This window comes from Carlito syrichta, unplaced genomic scaffold, assembly GCF_000164805.1.
Source record: "Carlito syrichta isolate Samal-C Ts95f unplaced genomic scaffold, Tarsius_syrichta-2.0.1 Scaffold313389, whole genome shotgun sequence".
NCBI lineage: Eukaryota > Metazoa > Chordata > Mammalia > Primates > Tarsiidae > Carlito > Carlito syrichta.
The window spans coordinates 589,109-610,654 of NW_007257485.1; the positions used below are offsets into that span (position 1 = coordinate 589,109).

Here is a 21,546-nt window from a genome sequence, read left to right on the forward strand (position 1 = left end):
GTCCCACAGGATAAGAATTATTAATTATTTTGCTAATGAGAAAAAATGAGGAGCAGAGATGTTAGACTAATCAGATTCTGCACTGGGGTTTGATTCAGTTCTTTTTTCCTATCAAAGCTTGTGTGATATTCACAAGAACAGTAGTCCGAGAGATCAGCAGCAGATGGGTGCAACCTTGGAGGTAATAAGCAGTGCAGCCTTGGAGGTAATAAGCAGTGACAGCGGTAAAAGAAGATGAGAGAACCAGTGGTGGAGAAACAGATGGCAAATTGCCTTTGCCACTGTAGGCTCACTAGCTCTGGGCATATGGCTTGTGGGTTAAGGATAAAAGCTTTGGACTCAGGTAGATCTGAACTGAATCTGTAATCTTCCATTCTGCCAGCTATGAGATCTCAGGCTTAGCCACTCTGGGCCACTGTTTCCTCAGCTATAAAGTTAGAATAGTAATATCTACCTATTAGGGTTGTTCTGAGGATTAAAATGAGATAATATATAACAAACTTAACAGAGTGCTTGGCATAGAGTAAGTATAAAATAAATAAATTTTATATGCATGCTATATGTATAAGAGGGAACAGAGCCAGAAATTTCAAGGCTTTAAGTCTCTACTCACAAGAGAGAATAAAAGGGATTTTTTTTTTTAAATTTGTTTAAAAAGAATTAATCTGCCCTTTAAAATAAAAAAAATTCTTAGCAAAAATTTCAAAAATACTTTTTACTGATTGTTTTGATGTTTTCCTTGATAGAGTCTCCTAGTACTCTGATATTATAGTACTGAGTATTTATCTCCTTAGTAATGATTAACGGTCTCTTTTACACTGAGCCATAGGATAGTAATTCCTAAACCAAGTACACAAACTCAGATGCAGAGCCTTTTCAGATTTGCATGCCTGGATGTCACAACTAGGAGATTTATGGTTACAAAAAGTTTTTATGGTGAGTTAAAATTTTACCCAGATTTATAAATTTTTAACATTTTGCTATATTGTTTCATCATTCTCTCTCTATAGACCTAGACGTGACAGTGTTTTTGAACCATTTTAGAGCAGTTTGTGTACATCACACCTAAACACTTCAGTGTGTGTTTCAAGAAAAAGGAAAAACACCATATATGCATGGTGACTCTAGATGTAACTTTGCTAAAATGTGGTCACATAGAAATACAACAGATGAAGAGAGTCATCATTTAGAGGGCAGAGTAGCTATTTGCTCTGTGAAAGGACCTTTAACTAAGTAGGAAACTTTATGCAGTCTTCTAGGTAACTATCTTCCAAAGGCATTGTTTATTTTTGAATGATGCTGGAATCTTCCCCAAATCATGTTGCTTTCTTATTTTGGTGTCCAGCAACTGTGCCCCAGCAGCAGAGGACTTTAGGAACAAAAAATTAACTTTGAAACATAAGACATGATAACAAACCCAAATAAAATCCTTATGCATGAGCTAAATACAGTGTATTTCCCTCAGCTGATGAGACACATGTATCCACAGTACCACTGAGTGGTCAAGGTCGCTCGACTTGGTTTCCAATCTGCATCTGGTAATCAACAGTGTGAGGCTCTTGAGCCTCCTGCTCACTGCCGTCCTCCACAAGTGTATTTGTGGGCAGGGCAGAATGGGATAGGAGTATTTTGCCCTTCACCCAAGACAATATATAAAATCTTTGAGACACAAAGAGCTGTATTTGGCTACTGTATTAAAATGGCTAAGATTAACCAATAGCCATATTTACATAAATTTAGGAAATGGAAATTCTTGGATTATAGTCATTTGCCTGTTCGAGCATTGCTTCATTTGATACTGTATCCAATTTAAAAATGAGTCTAAAGGACTGGATAAAAAAAAATCTGGTACATATACATGATGGAATATTACTTATCAAGAAGGACAAAATTACAAACTTAGATGGACTTAGAGTCTATAATACTGAGCGATGTATCACAGGAACAAAGAACTGAGTATCATATATTCTCATGCATAAGTAGACCTTGGACAATTATCGTAACACTATAAGAAAAGGATTGGCAATAGTAGGAAATTGCAGGGGGAGGAGGCAGTGGCATTAGCGGTAGTGGAAATCTGCCAGGGGAGTGGGGGCATACCTCCTCAACAAGGGTACCTCCATAATGAACATTTGTATACCTAACCCTGATTGTATGCCACATCTTTAAAATAAAAAATTGTTTAAAAATAAAAATAAGCTCTGAGATGCATTTGATTTTGTGCTAATCAATTTCTATAAATTTAAATTTATGAAATAGTATCTAAATCTTTAGTTATAAGTACTAATTTTTATTGCCATTCTGCCAAATAAGGAGAAAATATTGTGTTGTAATTGCGTTGGGGTTTTTTTCTCATAATTTTTTTTTTCCTTTAAAAGTAAGAATTTCAACTTTGAAATCTTCTAGATAATTTTTTTGGCAATATAATTTCCCTTCTGTGACCTAAGTTTATGAAATTTTTTGTTTATTTCTTTCAGATGATATATAATGAAGTTATATTTCTCTTTTGAGAGACCTAGAAAAAGTATCTTTGGTTTCATTTTGAAACTCCTAAGAGAAAAATTTATAGATTCTCTCAACATGATAAAGAAGCTTTAAACAAAATAAACTCAAAGTTTGGAGAAAAAGTCACATCTTGAACAGTACTGATTTATAGTTGATCCTCATCATTTGTAGATTTTGTATTTATGCATTTGCCTACTCGCTAAAATTCATTTGTATCACCCAAATCAGTACTCCTGGTGTTTTTGCGGTCACTAGCGAATAAGCACAAGAGCTGCAAAAAAATGTGTTGTTCAAGGTGCACATTCCCAGTGGAAGTTGTAAAAAGGTGTCCTTTTTGTGGCCACATTTTTTACATTTTTGTGATTATCGATGATTTTGGTGTTGAACATGGCCCTGAGTCTAGTGCTGTGGTGTTGTCTAGTTTCCATGAGTAATGTGCCTTACAGAGGCAATGCACGTGTCAGATAAGAGTAGTTATGTATGTGTTACAGTACCATTGGCTTCAAGTTCATGTGTTAATAAATTTAACATTATATATTAAATAAGGTGGCTCCAAGCACAACACCCATAAAACAAGGTTATGTATTGATCAGTTGATGAAAATATTGTGACCAGAGGCTCGCATGATCCTAACCCTGTAACTTTCCTAGGAACAAGGGTTCAGTATTCTCTAATTCAGTGTTTGCAAAAACTTTATAGAAGGTTATTGCCATAAATGCCTAGAATCAACTTTACTTCTTTTATTTGCATATGACAGACCAATTATGCTCTTATAAGAGTAAATATTTTTTGAAGAAATATCTATTTTCTTAAAACTATTTTGAGTGAACAAATAAATTATGAGCAGTAGTTACAACACAAAATCCATGTTTACACCAAAACGAGTGATTTCAAATATAAAAACTTATTTTGTGTTTAACTTTTTAAGTTTGAAATTCTATGCATGTTAAGTGATTCCATTATGTATCTGAGTTTTCTTGACCAAATAATTGCCACAAGTGACAGGACAGTATTATATCTTTTATAATATGTTTTAGTGTTTAAAATCTTTATACCAAGATATTATTAAAACTTTAAGACAAACCTGAAGACTTTGTACTTTGAAGTTAAGTATTAATTGGTTCAGACCAAACATTGATTTCAAGAATTTGAAATCATAGAGGAACCCAGCATGAAACTGCTCGTTTAGAACCAGATATGACCAGTTATTAAAAATAACACAAGGACCTATTTCATGACACTATTTTTGGCACATCCTCAAGCATGTTGAGTTTTGAAATCTTTTTGTGAAAGACAACACAAGCTCTTTTGTTTTCAAAGACTTTTTTGTTTGGTTAGTCATAGATATTAAAGAATTGCATTTACAGTGAAAAAAAAACTGATCAAAATATGAAATAACCCAAGGAGATGAATTGTGTATCCTAGCCCTCCAAAGCTATCCAAGTAGCAATATGAACAAATAAGCTTATTCAGTAGGCAGGACTCAGAACAGCAGAAGTATCATTAAATAAGTTTTGTGAAAGTGCTTATCATTTCACCTGATGAAAATATGGTTTTTCAAAACAAAGTAGTATCTAATGTGTAGACTCTTAGCCATGAAATTAACTTTATATGCATTATCTCATTTAATTCAACAGTCTTTTGAGCTATACATATTAGTAATAGTAGTATTTTTCTACATTATGTATGAAGAAGCTAAATCTTAGCAGAGTCAAGTAGCTTCCCTAAGGTCCAATAAGTAATAACTAATAAAGTCATCATTTAAACTCAGGTTCTTTCTAACTTAAAGCCCACAACACTGTGCTCTCTCTATGATTTGCTTCAGAACTTCTACAATGGATGTCATGTCTTTTCGAGTTTTATCACTTTTCTGGTAGTCACACCCTATTCCACATCTTACTAGCCCAAGGAAGACAGGGAGTAGGGACAGAATACTGCAAACACCCTTGCCTTTCTCCAAATGCAAGACTTATGATATTAATCTTTCTCAGATGGTTTATCATACTGTGTTTTTACTTAATATCAAGAACTGCTTTAGAGGGAAAAGAAAGTCCCAAAGGGGCAATTTGCAGTATTGTTTAGCAGTAGAAAAACAGAGAATGAGGTATAATTTTGCAATGTTCTTTGTCTGAACTTTGTACACATGAGCCTCAACTTTCCACCCTCCCCACCATTTTTCTTTTTTAAGAACCAGCTGCTGGCTTTACCTTTTTCTACCTGCTGGATGCTTTCTGAATCACATTATCCAGTGCTCAATTTAAGCGATCCCCATTAAAGTCCAGAGCCCAGGGAAATCACCATGATTCTTTGTTCCCTAGCAACAGCCCTGAGAGTAACAACAGCTGCTTAACCATATGCCACGAGAAAGATTCTGGAGGAAAAATACACAGAAATTGTTAATAATTGCCTTAAATCTGGAGACTTTGGACACCATAGTTACCATATTTATTTGCTTTTAGTGGTACAAAAGCAAAAGAGAAGAATAAATTTAATTATTTGAAATGATGAGACAGGCTAGATGAGCTCAGCAATTAATGCAATTTCTAGATAACTTGTTGGTAAGTTAAACAGAGGAATAGCTATGGTGAAAATAAAATATTTTTCTTTATGATTTGGTAGTCTTAAATATTAATTTTGTATCAAAATTAAATTGTACTTATGTTGTAATGTAACATGGCACCTTTATACATTAAACATTTTAAATGTTTGCTTAAAAATTTTTGTTGAAAATCTGTATTTTTTTCTATGTTAATCATTTTTACTGTCTCCATAGTTTTACTCTTTCCAAATTCAATTCAAATCATACATAATGTAGAAATCTCTTTAGATTGACCTCTTTTACTTAGTAATATGCTCTTGGGATTCCGCCATGTCTTTCCATGACTTGATAGCTTATTTCTTTTTAGTACTAAGTAATATTCCATTACACGGGTGTATTGTACCACAGTTTGTTTGTATATTCACCTACTGAAGTACATCTTGATTGCTCACAAGTTTTGAAAATTATGATTATTGCTGCTATTAACATTCACATGCATATTTCTATGTATACATAAGTTTTCAGTTTGTTTAGGTAAATACCAAGGAGAACTCGTGCTAGATCATATGGTAAAAGTAGGTTTAATTTTGTAAGAAACTGCTAAACTGTCTTCCAAAGTGGTTATATTATTTTTATTCCTACACCTTTGCCAGCACTTGATTTTGTCACTGTTTTAGATATACTATTCTAATGGTGTGTAGTAGCATTTCATTGTTATTTTACTTGCCATTCCCTAATGACATATGTTGTTAAGCATCTTTTCATATGCTTACTTGACACATTTTTTAGTAGAATATTTATCATGATCATTTGCCCATTTTTTTAATGTGGGTAGTTTTCTTATTGTTGAACTTAAGGAGTTCTTTGTATATTTTGAATACTAGTGTTTTATCAGATTTGTGTCTTGCAGAGATTTTCTTTGTGGTTTTGTTTTCATTTTCTTGATATTCAGTTTTTTAAGAATTTGATTTTTACCTGAACCACTAATTTAGGATCTGATAACATTATGTGTAGTGTAGAATTTGTAGTAGAGAAAGTTTATCTTTTGTGCCTTCTTTGCAAAAACAAATATTCCCATATTTAAAAATTATTAATATGTCCTTCCTCTTGGTATCTCCCCCACATTCCTTAGTAGTTTAAAGCTGTTGGGGTTTGAAGCAGTGCAATGGAGGATGAGGAGAAGGAGTTAAAAATTATCCTGGAATTGGACCTGGCAATCAATTCCTGATCAAAACCCCAAGTGAAAAAAAAATTATCCTGGAATATTTTTTGTTTGTTTATTTTGATCAACAATGACATAATATAGTGACCATTATCCAAACAATAGCCAATAATTTAGTAAATATATGAATGGATCCGTCCTCTTTAAATACTCCAAAAAAATCTGACTTTCTTTCATATTATTCCTAATTTAAAAATATCTATCACCATTTTTTGGTCTTTTTTTTTTTTTTGCTTTTTAGTTTTTATTATAAATAGTTGATTAAAACAACACCATATTTTAAGTTCCGCTCATGTCATAAAAATTATTTGACTATTTCAGTAATTTTACTGGAAAGCCACATTTTGTTTCAGATTTTTGAAACAAACAGGTATTTCCTACTAATAAGAAAATTCTGTTTGAAAAAGAGGTCATGAAAATAATTGTCTTAGTTAAAAATTCTTGCTGATTTAGCTTTTCTCAATGAATTTACTTGCAGAGGGAAAGCTACTTATTTTAAGGCAAGACTAAATAAAAAGTTCAGGTTAGACATTTTCTAAAGACATTTGTGTATGGGGAAATCAATACATGTAACAGATAAATGTAGAGCCTCTCTGGTTGGAGGTCAAATGAGGTGGGGGAGCCTGGAGCACACCTTCTGCTGGGCATTTTCCCAGGTGCCTCTGCAGAATCCATAGCACTATGTGGAGAAGAAGTGGAAAATTAGTCTAAATTATTTTTAATTTAAAGCAACAACAAAACTAAATAGTTGGCTATTACTGAGCTATTTATCATGGAATTCTAGGTGTCTAATTTATAAGGTTTCTGAATTAGACTTCAGGGCCTATGTTACATTTTATTACAGTCTACAACATGAGTGTAGACTGGCAAGAATTAAACTAAAAGCCTGTTTCACAGCTGTTATGCATCTGGGAGTTTGGTTAAAAGGGACTAGCTTAGCTTAGCCTGAACTGTGATAAAAAGCAGGGTCTGGAGGCCTTTTAACTAAAGTTCTGTGCTCTGATCAGAGCTGTATTTAATACTGGCCCGTAAGTCCACATAATTATAATTTGTAAGAGTATTTAAGACATCAGTAACTTTTAAATCTTACCACGTGAAAAATGATTATGTCACCTGTGGACTTTGAAAGTTGTTAGCAAACTGGGATAAAGGTAATGATCAAACCAAACATTTCTAAAACTTTCTCTGTCCAAATTTGCGCTTATAATGTTCCAACTATTCTTTGTAATATACTACTGGTTTTCATAGGCTTTAATGAGGAATTTTAATTCTGATAAATTAGTGCTTCGTGTCGGATTTGTTATACCACTGGGAAAGATGGGTTAGTTTTTTAATGTCACCCTTATTACATTCTGGCTTTCTCCCAGGCTTGCAGATGGGTCAGGGGCTGTGGAGAGTGGCCAGAAACCAGCAGCTACAACAGGAAGGCTGTAGTGAACAAGGCTACCTCACCAGAGAACAGAGCAGGAGGATGGCTGCGGGCAGCATTTCTAGTACCAGTCATCGTAAACAGGTCCAAGGAGGCATTGACATATATCATCTTTTGAAGGCAAGGAAATCTAAAGAACAAGAAGGATTCATTAATTTGGAAATGCTGCCTCCAGAGCTAAGCTTTACCATCTTGTCCTACCTGAATGCAACTGACCTCTGCTTGGCTTCATGTGTTTGGCAGGACCTCGCCAATGATGAACTTCTCTGGCAAGGGTAAGTTAAACCCACCAGTGTTTAATTCAGGTATCTCTAAACATAATGCTGCTTAAATGTTCTTTTTGTTTTATACACACACACATGCATATTATGAAATACTTTCTTTTAGCTTGGGCTTGTACTTTGAGTTGCTCTTTATTAAACCTGGAAAAATAAAGATACAGTTATCATCACAGTCAAATTTGATATTGGGAAAATAAAGACAATAGAAAAGAAAATCAGATAATGACTTTATAGTCATAATTAGAAGAGAGAGGTTATCAACTGAGATGTGTCCGTTTCTTATAAATTAGAAATCATCAGTTTATTCTAAAAATGCAACAAACTTATGAAGTGAGAATTCTTGATTTAAAACTTGGCGTGTCCACACCTACTGGTGTATTTGTGCTTCCCATAGGTATCCCAATTGAAGAATAGGCACACTTAAAAATCAATAAACAGTCCTCAAATGTTATTGTTTTCATTGGTTACAAGTCAGGTATGTGTATGTACATTTTTTACTTATTTATTCATTTTTATCAAAGGTGCTTGTTAGAGTAAACTTTAACTGGTGAAAATCTTATCTACTATTTATTTTTTAAACTATTACTTCAATGGTGAACAAAATCAGAAAATATTAGAAAACAAGGGGATAAACAATCTACTTGTTAAACTTAAAGTAGATTATAGAAACTTTAGCATCTATTATGCCAGTTTAAATTTAAACTACAAATGTATGAACTTTTGGTGGACTAGGTTCTGCTTTACTGAACCTAAATTACTCCTTAAATAGCATAATATACTTTAAAAAATTAGTACATTTTTCTTTAAGTTTTGAAAATATTACCAAACATAGAAGAATAGTTAGATCTCAGATCTTCAAGCATCTTTTACTAAAACTTATTGTTTCATTATTTTTATATGGAACTTTATAAAGATATAAAATATAAAGACAAAAGTCCTTTTAAGACGTTAAATAATTTCTAACTGGAAATTTAATTGAGAAAGTTAATAAATTAATCTAAATTGCCAAACTTTAATAAAAGTATATTTCCAGTAATGACATTCCTAAGTTGGGCTTCCTCATGTTATAGAACTACAGTATATTATATAGGTCATCTCTCAACCTCTACATAGACAAAAATCATCCATATCATCTTGTTATTCTTTGATTGACTTGTGAAAGTACTGTGTGAGAGAAAATTCTATTAATTAATAATGTGTAAAATAAATAACAGTTATTAAATTTTTAATCATTATGTGAGTATAAGTAGAAATGAAAATATTTTTAAACTGGTTCATTCTTTATCATTTCTGTTTTACATTTTAGTATTCCCCAAAACTTAATTTGTGTTTATTTACTTGAACAATAAAAGAAAAGTTTATTTCTAAGCTTATCTGAAATCAGAATGTATTCATCATTTAGGATTTTTTTTTTTTTTTTTTTTTTTTGAGTTGGAATCTCACTCTGTCGCCCAGACTGGCGTGCAATGGTTGCTCCCGGCCACCGCAACCTCAACCTGCTGGGCTCCGAAATCCTTCTGCCTCAGCCTTCCAAGTAGCTGGAACTACAGGCGCGCGCTACCATACCCGACTAATTTTTTGACTTATTGTAGAGATGAGGTCTTACCAAGTTGTCCAAGCGGGTCTCGAACCCGCGGACTCAGGCAATCCACTCACCTCAGCCTCCAAGGCGCGGGATTACAGGCTGAGCCACTGAGCCCGGCATCATTTAGGATTTAAATCTGAAGTGTTCATCTCTGAAAGAAATACTTCCTTCTCTGTTTTCCATATAATTAATTATGCCTGTTTTTATGATACTTGGATTTTTTTTCTTAATGATAAATTGCTTCTATTTGAAATTAAAGACTGGCTCAGTTTTTATTTTAACTTTGGATGTATTGGATGCTTATTGATGTTAGAAGGTTCTGTTGCTTTTCACACAGCTTAGTAATGAAACTGAAAGACTGGGACTAGATTAAAGAGACTGCTAAAATATTCATAATTTTCTAAACCACTTATTATACTTTGAGTTGTAGAATCAACAATTTTATTAGGTTGGTTAAAATAATGCAATGGTATAAAATAAGTAAAGGATTAGTCTCATATTAAATTAAATGTTTGCCCACTTATCCTTACAATTTTTGGTGTTATAGGCTGACACAATAACTTTTTCTTGTTTCCCTGTACTTTGTAGGAAGTTTGAGGCAAAAATCAATAATGAATATCAGAAAGTATAACTATTTTATGTTCCTCAACAAGTAGCAGGTGTTTTTGAACACACAACACATCAGAACTCTTGAAGCAAAAACTCATTAAAATTGTAGCAAAATATAATTTCAGTATTTTCTGTGTTTCTAGAGTAATGCACTTATATTTAAGGGTCTGTGGTATATATCCAGAATTTCTAAGTACTATAATAAGATGAAACTTTAGCTTTCAAATAATAACCAGTAGCCATTGCCTCTGTACAGAGTTGGAAACAACTCTCCCAGTCTTCAGTGTGTTTTTAGATATGAACTGTTAATAGTTTAGGTTCATAGAATGTTTAAACAAACCTGTATCATGGTGAAGCTGTGTCTTAAAAACAGTTATGCTTAACATCACAGCTTTTGATGTAGGTATTGAAGTTGTATCATGACAAGCAATTTCTATGTTTAATTTTTCTGTTGTAATATATGTATTGTTTTGAAAAGCAAAAGGTTGTCATCCTGCTTAGCAACCCCTCAATTTAGTTGTATTTCACATAGAGCACGTAGCTTATGTCATAAATCCTGTTTAGCTTCTTCGGTAAGATGTAGGCTTTGGATTGAGACTCATTGGGTTCAAATCTTGCCTCCATACACATTAGCTGTATTACCGGGCAACAGTTTTGTCTCTGTTTTTCTTATCTGTAGTACCAACATCATAGGATTGTTGTGATGATTAGCAAGCTAATACAATTAAAATACTTAAAATAGTAACTGGCATCAAGTAAGCAATCAGTAAATATTAGATATTATTATTATTATTATTACTATTAATAGTTTATGTTTAACTTCAGATAGCACTCATGAGTATTATTTACTTTTGTAGCTCACATTTATTAAGTTATTTCAGAATTGTCACATCTAAGTCATCTATCATACACTAGTGAACAAATAAAAAACACATACAAAATTACAAATTTTGAACTTTAGAGCTATAAAATTCGATTTTATATATTTTATGTTGCTATTTTATTATGTGTATACATGTTTAACTTAGGAAATTATTTAGTAAATTTTTTGCCTCATTTTCTCCTGTTTTTACAGGTTGTGTAAGTCCACTTGGGGTCACTGTTCCATATACAATAAGAACCCACCTTTAGGATTTTCTTTTCGAAAACTGTACATGCAGCTAGATGAAGGCAGCCTCACTTTTAATGCCAACCCAGAGGAGGTAAGTGAACAGCCTGATTATTTGTATGTGATGAACTTTATTACTATCTTTCTGCAGTTTTCAAATATGTATACCAAACTAGTAGGGAAAATTACAAGTCATTGAACGTGCCTATTCAAACACTGACAAACACAGTCTTAAGATTTATTTTTACATGGCTTTATCATTTCTCTTTATGTCACCTGTCAAGTTCTAACCTTTTTACCTGCTTACTTTGTGTGGCGTCATCCATGATATATATGCACAGGCCCCTCCTGACCTGAATACGATATTAGCAAATTTTAAATGTAGAACACAGGGGATGTTCCCCAAATCTTATCTGCAGCATTTTTTTCTGTTTTTTTGTTTTTATTTGGTAGAGATGTTACTTTTTTATCAAAGATAATCATAGAAGACATTGTTCTACTTTCCAACACATCAAAATGTTGTCTTTAAATAATGCCTTTAACAATATAATTCTATGTTGATACAGAAACTGTTTACAGATTCTGTTATACAAATGAATAATTTTGTGTTCATTATTCTTTCTTAATGAAATATATAAGAATGATCAAAATATGAAAACAGTTGTTTCACTGTGGGTTTTTTTTTTCATATTCTTATTTTAATATATCCTGGAAAAACTCCAATTTTCTGAATGTTTAAGTATTTACTAAACTTTGAGAAATTTAAGTGTAAATCTAAGTGAAATTATACAACACTCAGAACACTACTTTTCTGAGGAAAATTTTCATTTGTAGAATTATTTTAATTTACTTAATTTTCAAAAACCAAGTTTTTCATTTGTTGTAGCAACATTAAGGACTGATTAAATTATGCAGCCAAATATTTTCTAAATCTATCTTAACTTTTGTTATAATTAGGAAAATGTTTCTCCCGTGTAAAATATTTGAATCTTAAAGAGAAATACTAATTTAATAAGTATGTGTATAATAATAACAATGACATATTTTTAAATAAATTGATTTGTACTTATATATGATTCTTTCTGTGTCAATTTTTACTTGTAATTAAATAAATTATTTTAAAAATGCTATTGTAGATGTTTGCTGATACACATATTTCTTATTGGTTAAGTCCTATCCCCACAAATGTATCAAAATGTATAAGAAAGCCTGGTATAGGATTTGAATTTAGGTGTTTGCTCTCTTTCCTTTCACCACTGTTGAAAAAGATTTTACTTTCAATGAATAGAAAACTGATACCTTAATAAAAGTAGAATAATTTATCAGAAGTTCAAATTATACATTTGAGACCAATGTAATATCATGTCTTAGAATCTAATGATTATTCTTTAAAAAGACAAATGGATACACTGTTTGTCATAAATTTAAATTGTATTACTTGTCCCTTTATTGTGCATTTTTTCTAATGCATTTTATTATAAAATTACCTGTTTTTACTTTGTTTTTGGCCAAAGCCCAATTTCTTTCTTATAAACATATAGCAACATAAGCATGTCACTTTTTTTATCTTGCTCTGTGGCATACCTGCTCTTACAAGCAATTTTTTTTACATTTATGTATTCAAAAAATGGCATGGTTTGAGAGACTTCAGTATTCTTAATTCATTAAAGTTAGACATTACTTTTTCCTAATTAAAACAATTCACATGATGAACTTTATAATAAGGCATATATTTTGCATCCATCTGTTGAAGTAACTGAATGATGATTGTTGGAGAACTGAGGCAGAATAGATAAATACGTAAGAATCACAGAAGCAGCAGTTGCATGCCCCAATCTTATTATGCCTGTTTTATTAAGGCATACTGGCTCCCATCATGAGTTGTTCTGATGTTGAGTAAAACTGTTAACTTCAATTCATATCACTTGCAAATGTTAAATTCTGAGGAAAATGTCACTTGGTAAGTACTAAGGGGTAGATTGTTACAAAGTCAGAAAAGTTGGCTGTAACTGCCGATATGATTATGGTAAGTAGTCATTCCTTGCTAAAGGAGCACCAAGTTTTAAATTATAAAGCAAAGATGAAAATATATATAGGTCCTAATATACTGGAATATGATATGGACAGGTTTAAATATCTACATTGGAAAAGCTAGATGTAAAAATATGTTTCCATCTTTGAAGCTTCATATATCAGACCAGTTCTTATTAGTAGTACCTCCTCTAGAGTGTTTGGAGAGGGGGCAGAGAAAAAAGGTAACATTCAAGTCCTTTTTACATCTGAAAATTTTTTTTAATTTTAAGTCAAATATATACTAAGAGAGAATCAATTTATTTATTAAAATATGATTTTTAGGGCTCCAAATTTTGCTTATCCATCCTACCTTCCATTGTTGTTGAGAGTTGGCTGTATTTTATTTTTCTTCACTCCTTGGCCTGATTTAAAGATACCCTGGAGCATTCCAGAAGTAGTGAATTTACCTTTCTGAAAGGGCCATGTTGTCCTGCCAAGATGCAGAGAGCTGAACCACTCAAAATGTCTTGTGGTTCCAGAGTTCTGATTCTATGCTTTTATGAATATCGTAATTTAGCAGGTATTGCCTAATAGAAGAATAGGATTCTATCTTTACCAGAGTGCACTTAAGAAATACATAGGCAAAATATATGTGTAGGCAAAAATATTGACGTACATTTAATAGTTTCAGAGAAATGAGGGGAAGTACTTTAATAACTATACTCTATACTTTCTTTCATTAAATAATTAATGTTCATTTGGTTGTTTGCCAGTCAAGTCTTTAAAATTGAAATCATGCAAGTGAGTTATCCTAAGATGTTCTTATATAGAACTCAATCGTATGAGTCATTCTGTAGCCAGATTTTAGAATGACTCTTGCCAAATTTTTTGAGTGCTAGAAATCAGGGAGTATTTTCTGGAGATTTTTTATTTTCCTACTCACTAGACCACTGTCATCAGACATAATAGTTTGGGTTCATTTAACTCTGAGCAATGAATTAGTTTTGATGATATGCTTAAATGTAAGTGGTTTTTATTGCAGGTGCCTGAGATAAGATGTATATAATTGCTCAGTATTGTAAAAGTCTCATTTTCCGTAATTTCTAGTTTTGTACTTAACATTTTGATAGCAAGCATCATTAAAATATTATAAAAATAAGAATACTTACAGCCACAGGGAACAAGATTCTCCAAAGGACACCGTTCATGTCACGGATATGGGTAACCAAACTCCACAGCAACTACTGGCAGTGGCTCATGGGGTGGGGGCCAACACCTGCACAGTCTGTGGTACGAGTATTGAGCACGCTGTTGTTATATGCATGACACTGTGATCTCAGCTGTGTGTCACGTTGTGATCTTGTGCATGAGCTTGTGGACTTTGTGGCAGGTGAGCACATTCTAGTAAAGGGATGTGCTGAAACCCATCTATTCACATTAAGTTGTTTCCCCTGCATGTGCAGTGTGTGTGTCAATTTTATTCCACTAGCAGTATCAAAATAAAGTGATTTTACTTACCAACCAGTACTTTATATTACTTGTGCTTCATATTCTATTAAAACATCTGCTTGAAATAGTTACTTTTTAAATTTAGAGCCTGAAAAATTGGTAGTGAACATGATTTAATTTTAATACATGACAGGCTTATTTTGCGTAAATGTGTCAGTTTTTTTAAATCTTATTGGAATTAGTTAACAAAAGACTTTTTTTAAAACTATGTAAGCTGTTTTTCTGTATTCATAAAGAAAGATTCACATGCATACAATTTTATGCATTTTTACTAGATTGATTTTGTATAGAATCTATTATAAAAAATATTTTAAAATTTAACCTATATACATGTTTTAAATGAAAATGAATATGCAAGTTATTTTTAAGGTGACATTATTTTTGTTGTTGGAACAGCAAAAGTGTAAATAGGAAACTTGTAAGAGTTCTCCATTGTAGAAAGGATCTCAGGATATATCTTACAGACTTTTTTTCCATATACAGCAACAAAATGATCATTATGATTGCGTCATAGCACAGTAACAGTAGTGAAATACAACTTTAGTTTTTATTCATAGGTATAAAAAATATCCTGGTAGGTATTATTAGAATGTACAGATAGGCATTTCTCAAACATATTCTTTGAGACTACATAGTTAAAAAGGAGTTCCCAAGTCTAATCCACTTGAACGTGATAGGTTATGATTAGCTGGCCTATTTACAGTATAACTTTTCAGTGTCTTTAATACACTGATGCACATTGTGGATATCTAAGAGAGGGATCTATGCAGATTATCCAATTTTGTTTGACACAGTGTTCTTTTTTTTATTTTTTGGAGAGTAGGGAGTAAAAACATTCCAGGGAGCACTCTTTGAGATAACCTAGTAGAGATTAATCTTACTGTGTGCAAATGAATATTTTAGAATGATCGAAATACCCACTTGTTCACCTACAGCTACCTGATGCAATCTTCTCTCTGATGAAAGTCTGTGATATACATTCCTTTCTTTTTTCCTTTGGTCTGATAGTACTGACTATGAAAAAACCTCTGATAATTGAGTGTTGAGAGATTTTTCCATTTGCTATATTTTCATTATCATCTAATTGGTTAAGGGAAGTGTTAGTTTGGAAAGTTAGTTTGGATAGTACAATAAACCTGAAAGCAATATTGAATTTAACCACCTGAAAACACAGTTATAAGCATTTATGTCAAATAATTTGCAACTAATAGACCATTCTTCATGATGTCCTTGGTGTCTTATTCTCTATACTAACGATTAAATTGTAGCACCTCCTGTGACTCAGAGGTATTTCCAGTAAAGGCTGACAATCCACAGAGAGTCTTTTTAGTTTGGGAAATGTACTGCCTTTTGAGGTTTTAGCCTTAGCTCTATAGTTTAGCCTTAGCTCTATAGTTTTTGAGGTTTTAGCCTTAGCTCTATAGTTTAGCCTTAGCTCTATAGAAATGTGACTCTTCTACTGAAAGTGGATCAGTCTCTCAGGAATAAACATATGGATAGTAGAATAGGAGACGAGACGTTGACAGTAAGACATATGACTTCAGACAGCACCTGATAGCATGCAAGAAAGGTAAACTTGTATTTCCATTTGTGGGTTGTGATGCACTAAGCACTAAGCTCCCCTCAGGGATGACCGAGTCCTCAGTGCCCTTCACTGTGCTGCCTCTCAGCACGCTCTGCATCTTATGATCTGCTTCCTGTGGTGGCCACGTCTCTTTGTACACATCAGCTAGAATGTTTTTGGCTGCAAGGAACAGAGAACCTAAACTAATAGTGACTTAAGTCCTTTACATTTGTTTGCTTCAAATGTGCCCCGAAGAGGTTATCTGTTATTTCAGTGACATGGTGATTTCATCATGGGCACCCAGTGTGTTAACTTTTGGCCTCTCATGATAACAACATGGCTCCTACATTCAAAATACCACTTCTCACATGATAGTGCTCCCAGCACAAAGAAAGGGGGTCAGAAAGAGAAGCTTTTCCTCACATTTCTTAACACTTAGAGAAAAAATATTTTTCAGAAAACTTCAGTATGCAATGCCCCCCCCCAAAAGATTAGAATTGTCTTTTGGAGGGCGAGCCCCTTGTTATACAGATTTCCCCTCGTAGGTGAGTGTTCTGGAGACCCACTGGCATCAGTGTACCAGCTAGTATTGTGAAAGGCTACGTTCGGCTTCAGTGATTTTTTTTGGGGGGGGGCGGGGAGATTCTTTCAACGCATTTGCCCATTTCATGATGGGTGATTTACCAGGGCACCTGCCTGCACCATGCTGAGTGTTCAGCAGTTTTTGGCCAAAAACAACCTGACCCCAATGCCCCACCCTCCCTATTTGCCCCGTCTCATTCCAGGCCACTTCTTTTTGTTTCCCTGGATTAAACAAAAAAAGTCCTCAAATGTTCTGCCGATGTGGAATAGGTGAAACAAACAAAACCTACAGAAGCACTAAAAGGCATCAAAATGGACAAGTTCAAAAACTGTTTTGAGCAGTGGAAAAAGTGTCTTGATAGGTATATCATATCAAACCTAAGTGCTTTAAAGGTGACTGAAGTTTAAAAATGTGTAATTTTTTATAAGTTCCATTATTTTGGGTCCCGCCCTTGTACTCCTACTCATTCCCTCCCGAACATGACTGAGTCATGAGTACCCCTATATCAGTAGAGGACAGAATAGAAAAGATCACATGATTGGCTCAGACTTATAATTCAGCTACTGTGGCTAAGATGCTTGAAGGAGTGAAAAGATGTGGGGTATAGTTCAGGATTAGGTAGATAAGTGGTCATCGTACAGGTAATTTTGTTTTTAAAGTACATTTATCCTTTTATTTTCAGCTGGATCTCCCATTGTTTGTAACCAAAAACATCCTGATATATTATTATTACTATTATTATTACCCCCAGACTATAATATACTATATATGATATATGATCCTAAGTACAAATTGTTTAAGTAAACATTGCTCATTCTCATTAACAAAGTCATCAATTTATCATCAAATATACTGAAGAGAATTTAATTGGAGCAAAAGGAGCTAATTGACAATGTGAGGAGTCCATCATCAATTATAGCTTAACTAGCTTCCCTTCTATAAGAATTGTTTACCCATAAGAGCTAAAAATGCTCATGTTTATTAGCAAAGCTCCTTCTCCTTGATCAACGTTAGAGTCAAAGTGAAAAATTATGCCTCGCACACATTAAATCCCATCCTCTGTCTCAACAAGTTAATACCTTCAAACAAGTTATTATAGCTAGTCAAGTCATGCTAAACTGGAGATCATTTGGTTTTTTGAGAGTAGTGTGGTACAAGTGTATGTATGTATCTATCTATCTCTTTTTAATCTGGTCCATCAGATGATTTTAAGATTAAGAAAGCAACTTTATACTGTATCTTTTCCAACAGCTTGAGTTTATACCTTGCCCTAACCATCCTGTCTTCGAGTCATTCTAACCTGTAGTTTAGAATTAGCTCACGAACAAGGTTTGTGGACTCAGAATAAACTTTTTCAGAGCTTCAAAGAAAAAAACAGATTTTCCAGCCCTGTTCTAATCTTCATTTAACTGAAAAAGAGATCCAGACACTAGAGTATTCTGTAGTTTATTCACCAATCAAATCACCTGATATATTTTGCTATCACCCTCAATTTACTATGATAAATACTAATTTGCTATCTCATTGAGTGTGAGTTGGGGTAAAAGTTTGCTGAAATAGTGAACAGTGTATTGGTACTAGGGCATATTTTTAAATTGGGAATTTAGAAAATGTACCATGCAAAATTGAGTAAGATTTTTTTGTTTGAATTTTACTTTTGCTACCAATTTAGATAAATGTGATAAGAGATTTTGCAATGGTTCACTAAGTATTTTAAGTACATTTCAAAGAAAAATCTATTTGCCATTTGTTTCCTTGTTATTCTCTACCTGGCCACCCTAATACTCCAAAAATGTTTTTTTCTTGTCTGATATGCCCACAGTTTTAGTGAAACTTTATATCACTTTCTAGATTTAAGTTCTCAACTTTAATGTCCAAAGTAGTTATCTCTCCTACATGTCATTCATGAATTTAGCAATTGCTGTTAACAGTGCCACAATAGATGCCACTCCAAAATATGAACACATTCTCAGAAATTCAAAGGGCAATATTTCCTCAATTCTTGGACGTCATCAACTGTAAGGCATCCATTAACTTAACTGAAGCTTTTGAAATATAGGCGTATGAAGAAAACACTACATTAAATGTGCTTTTTAACAACTAACTCTAGTGTACATTTATCCATAAAATTATGTAGTATTTTCTTCTTTTATGTTATAAAGTTCTTAGAGCTGCTTTCTTTATAATGAAAAGTCTTAAGATTGCTATAACCTCCTTTTGGCCATTAGAAGATAGTGTCATAGTGACATGCTCCTTTTGACTATTTGGACTGGTGACTCTGACCTTTGAGAATTTATAACTTGAGGCATTTCAAAACATACCGGGGTTTTATCTTCCCCTCATATTTGGTCCCATAGATTTGTAAGTGGTGAGTTGTTTTGTGTTTTTTCCCCTAGTAGAATTATATAAACCTCAAAGGTTGATGGCTTCTCTCAGCCAAGCGTGGTTGTACATGCCTGTAGACCCAGCTACTTGGAAGGCTGAGACAGAAGGAACGCCTCTAACATAGCCGTGAGCCTGCCACTGCACTCTAGTCTGGGTGGCAGTGAGATTCTGACTCGAAAGAAAAAAATTGCAGCTTCTCTTGCAAGTCAACTTGAAGCTTTGTATACATGAATTCAGATAGTCATTCAACAAAAATTTACAAATATCCCTACTACTTATTAGTTCTGTGACTTTGAGCAAGTTATTTAACCTCTGTGCTTCAGCATAGTGATACTTGATATAAAATGAGGACAGTGGTAGGACTTAAGACATGGTGTTGTGAAGGTTAAATAAGCCATTAAATGCTTAGCACTAATAAGTACTCACCAAAATGTTGCTATATTTATACTAAAGGTACTACTACAGCAGCTGAAAATACCAAGAGCCAGGCACTGCTCTAGGCCTTGGATTTCTCCCTCTCCTGGAACTTTGGATTCCAGTTGATAGCTATATGACTTCTGAGTAACGATCCTTCACAAAGCATGTGTTGGTCACACCAGCATCTCCTGTCTCCCAGCTTTAGTGACACCCTTTGCTTTAGTTGCACCTTTTGACAGATGATGAACAATCTTTTGCATTTCCAGGAACATTTTGTTTCAGTGGTGCTGCTTAGTTTAATCTTTTTGATGACAGTTTAAACAATAATTAGGATCCAACATTATGTTCAAATTAAAACATATGTCTTGGCTGAAATGGCAGTACGGTGAGCAAGTACTTTGATTACTTGAGCGAGTACACACGTGTGCTGGCCGTGAAACTGTCCTTAAATCACAGCTTACTTCTATGCTTGTCTACTCTGAGGGCTTTTTTACAAAAAGAACGTTGTCTATTTCTAAATTGTGTCTGTGCTGTTAAAATATATTTACAGATGTACATATTAGAATCTAAGTAATACAATAAAACTAATTATTTAGTTATCAGAGTTAGTCATTTAAATGGTTGTATAGATACACATGGCAAAAGCAGTGTTTGTGTGTGACTTTTACAAAGCAAGAATTCTAAATAAGCTAACATCAGTGTCTAAATGTGTCACTTTCTCATCAGTTTAAATTACTACCCATAATCTAATAGAGTTTTATTTCCATGTTTTGATCTGAATGCTTTCTTTTTCCACTATAGAATTAGATTATAAATAGAAGGGACTTTTTAAGAAGTTTGACTTACCTACCAGCAACTTTTTCAACAATAATTACAATAATGATTATTATGTTTAATTGTTAATAGTTTATCATTTAGGAAGTACCTTCTTATCTGTCATCTTATTGATCCATCCCAGTCACAAGCGTGGCTTTTTAGGTTATTAAAATTCACAAATGTGACTTTTTTCTGTTTGAGGCTATTGGAACTAATTAGCTAGGGCCTTTAATTATTAAAACTTTCCATGGTGAGATTTATGTTATTCTGTCTGACGTCACTGCTTTCTCGCTCTTGAAAAATAAGCAGAAAGATCTGTCCTATACCATCCCTCCATTTTTTTCTGGATTCTAGTGGAGGGGATTTTTTATTTTTATTTAAGTTTTCCTTAAACTCTCCTTTCTTTATGTGAGATTTTCTTTTGACATTCTTTTAGCTACAAATAATTTACAGTGTCTATTCCTCAGCATCCTGCTCTTTAATGTACTGAAAAGTTCTCCATAAATTGTTCTAGGAAGCTGAAATCCTTGCCAATTCAGAAAACGTCCATACATAAACTGTTTTTATCTCTTACCCATTCTCAAAATTGGACAATGAGACTCTTTACTATTGTCCAAATAAATGTGATACTGCGAAGTTACGATTCATTTCAATGACTCTCAGAGGGCACTGGACACAGGACACTGGAACTCTGTTCTCTGTACAACTGTTGCTTCTCCCACATGCATGTGGACAGTATGTACCCTCTGTCCTTCCTAGAGAAGAGAGGAGGCTGAATCTGCAGCTCACATTTCAAACTGACTTCAAAGCTGTCTTCATGTTTATTTCCCCAGTTTCATGACCCCCTTTCACCTAAGTTCTATGTAACATGGGGCCTTCCAGTGAATAGCCTCATTATGGGTACTCAGTGAGAGGAAAATGTATTACTCCCATAAAAGAGTCTTTCTACATATGACAACTTTAGACACCTGGGCATAGTTT

At 33.5% G+C, this 21,546-nt stretch overlaps 1 protein-coding gene across 2 annotated transcripts in view; it reads left to right on the plus strand.

Moving 5' to 3' along the window:
* Positions 1-21,546, plus strand: part of FBXO8 (F-box protein 8) — a 46,603-nt gene that overhangs the window by 12,455 nt on the left and 12,602 nt on the right. For both annotated transcript variants that reach the window (XM_008070411.2, XM_008070410.1), the window contains exons 2-3: positions 7,634-7,970; positions 11,246-11,372. In XM_008070411.2, the coding sequence (XP_008068602.1) occupies positions 7,642-7,970; positions 11,246-11,372 (456 nt within the window). In that variant the 5' untranslated portion in view covers positions 7,634-7,641. The remainder of the gene's footprint in view (positions 1-7,633; positions 7,971-11,245; positions 11,373-21,546) is intronic.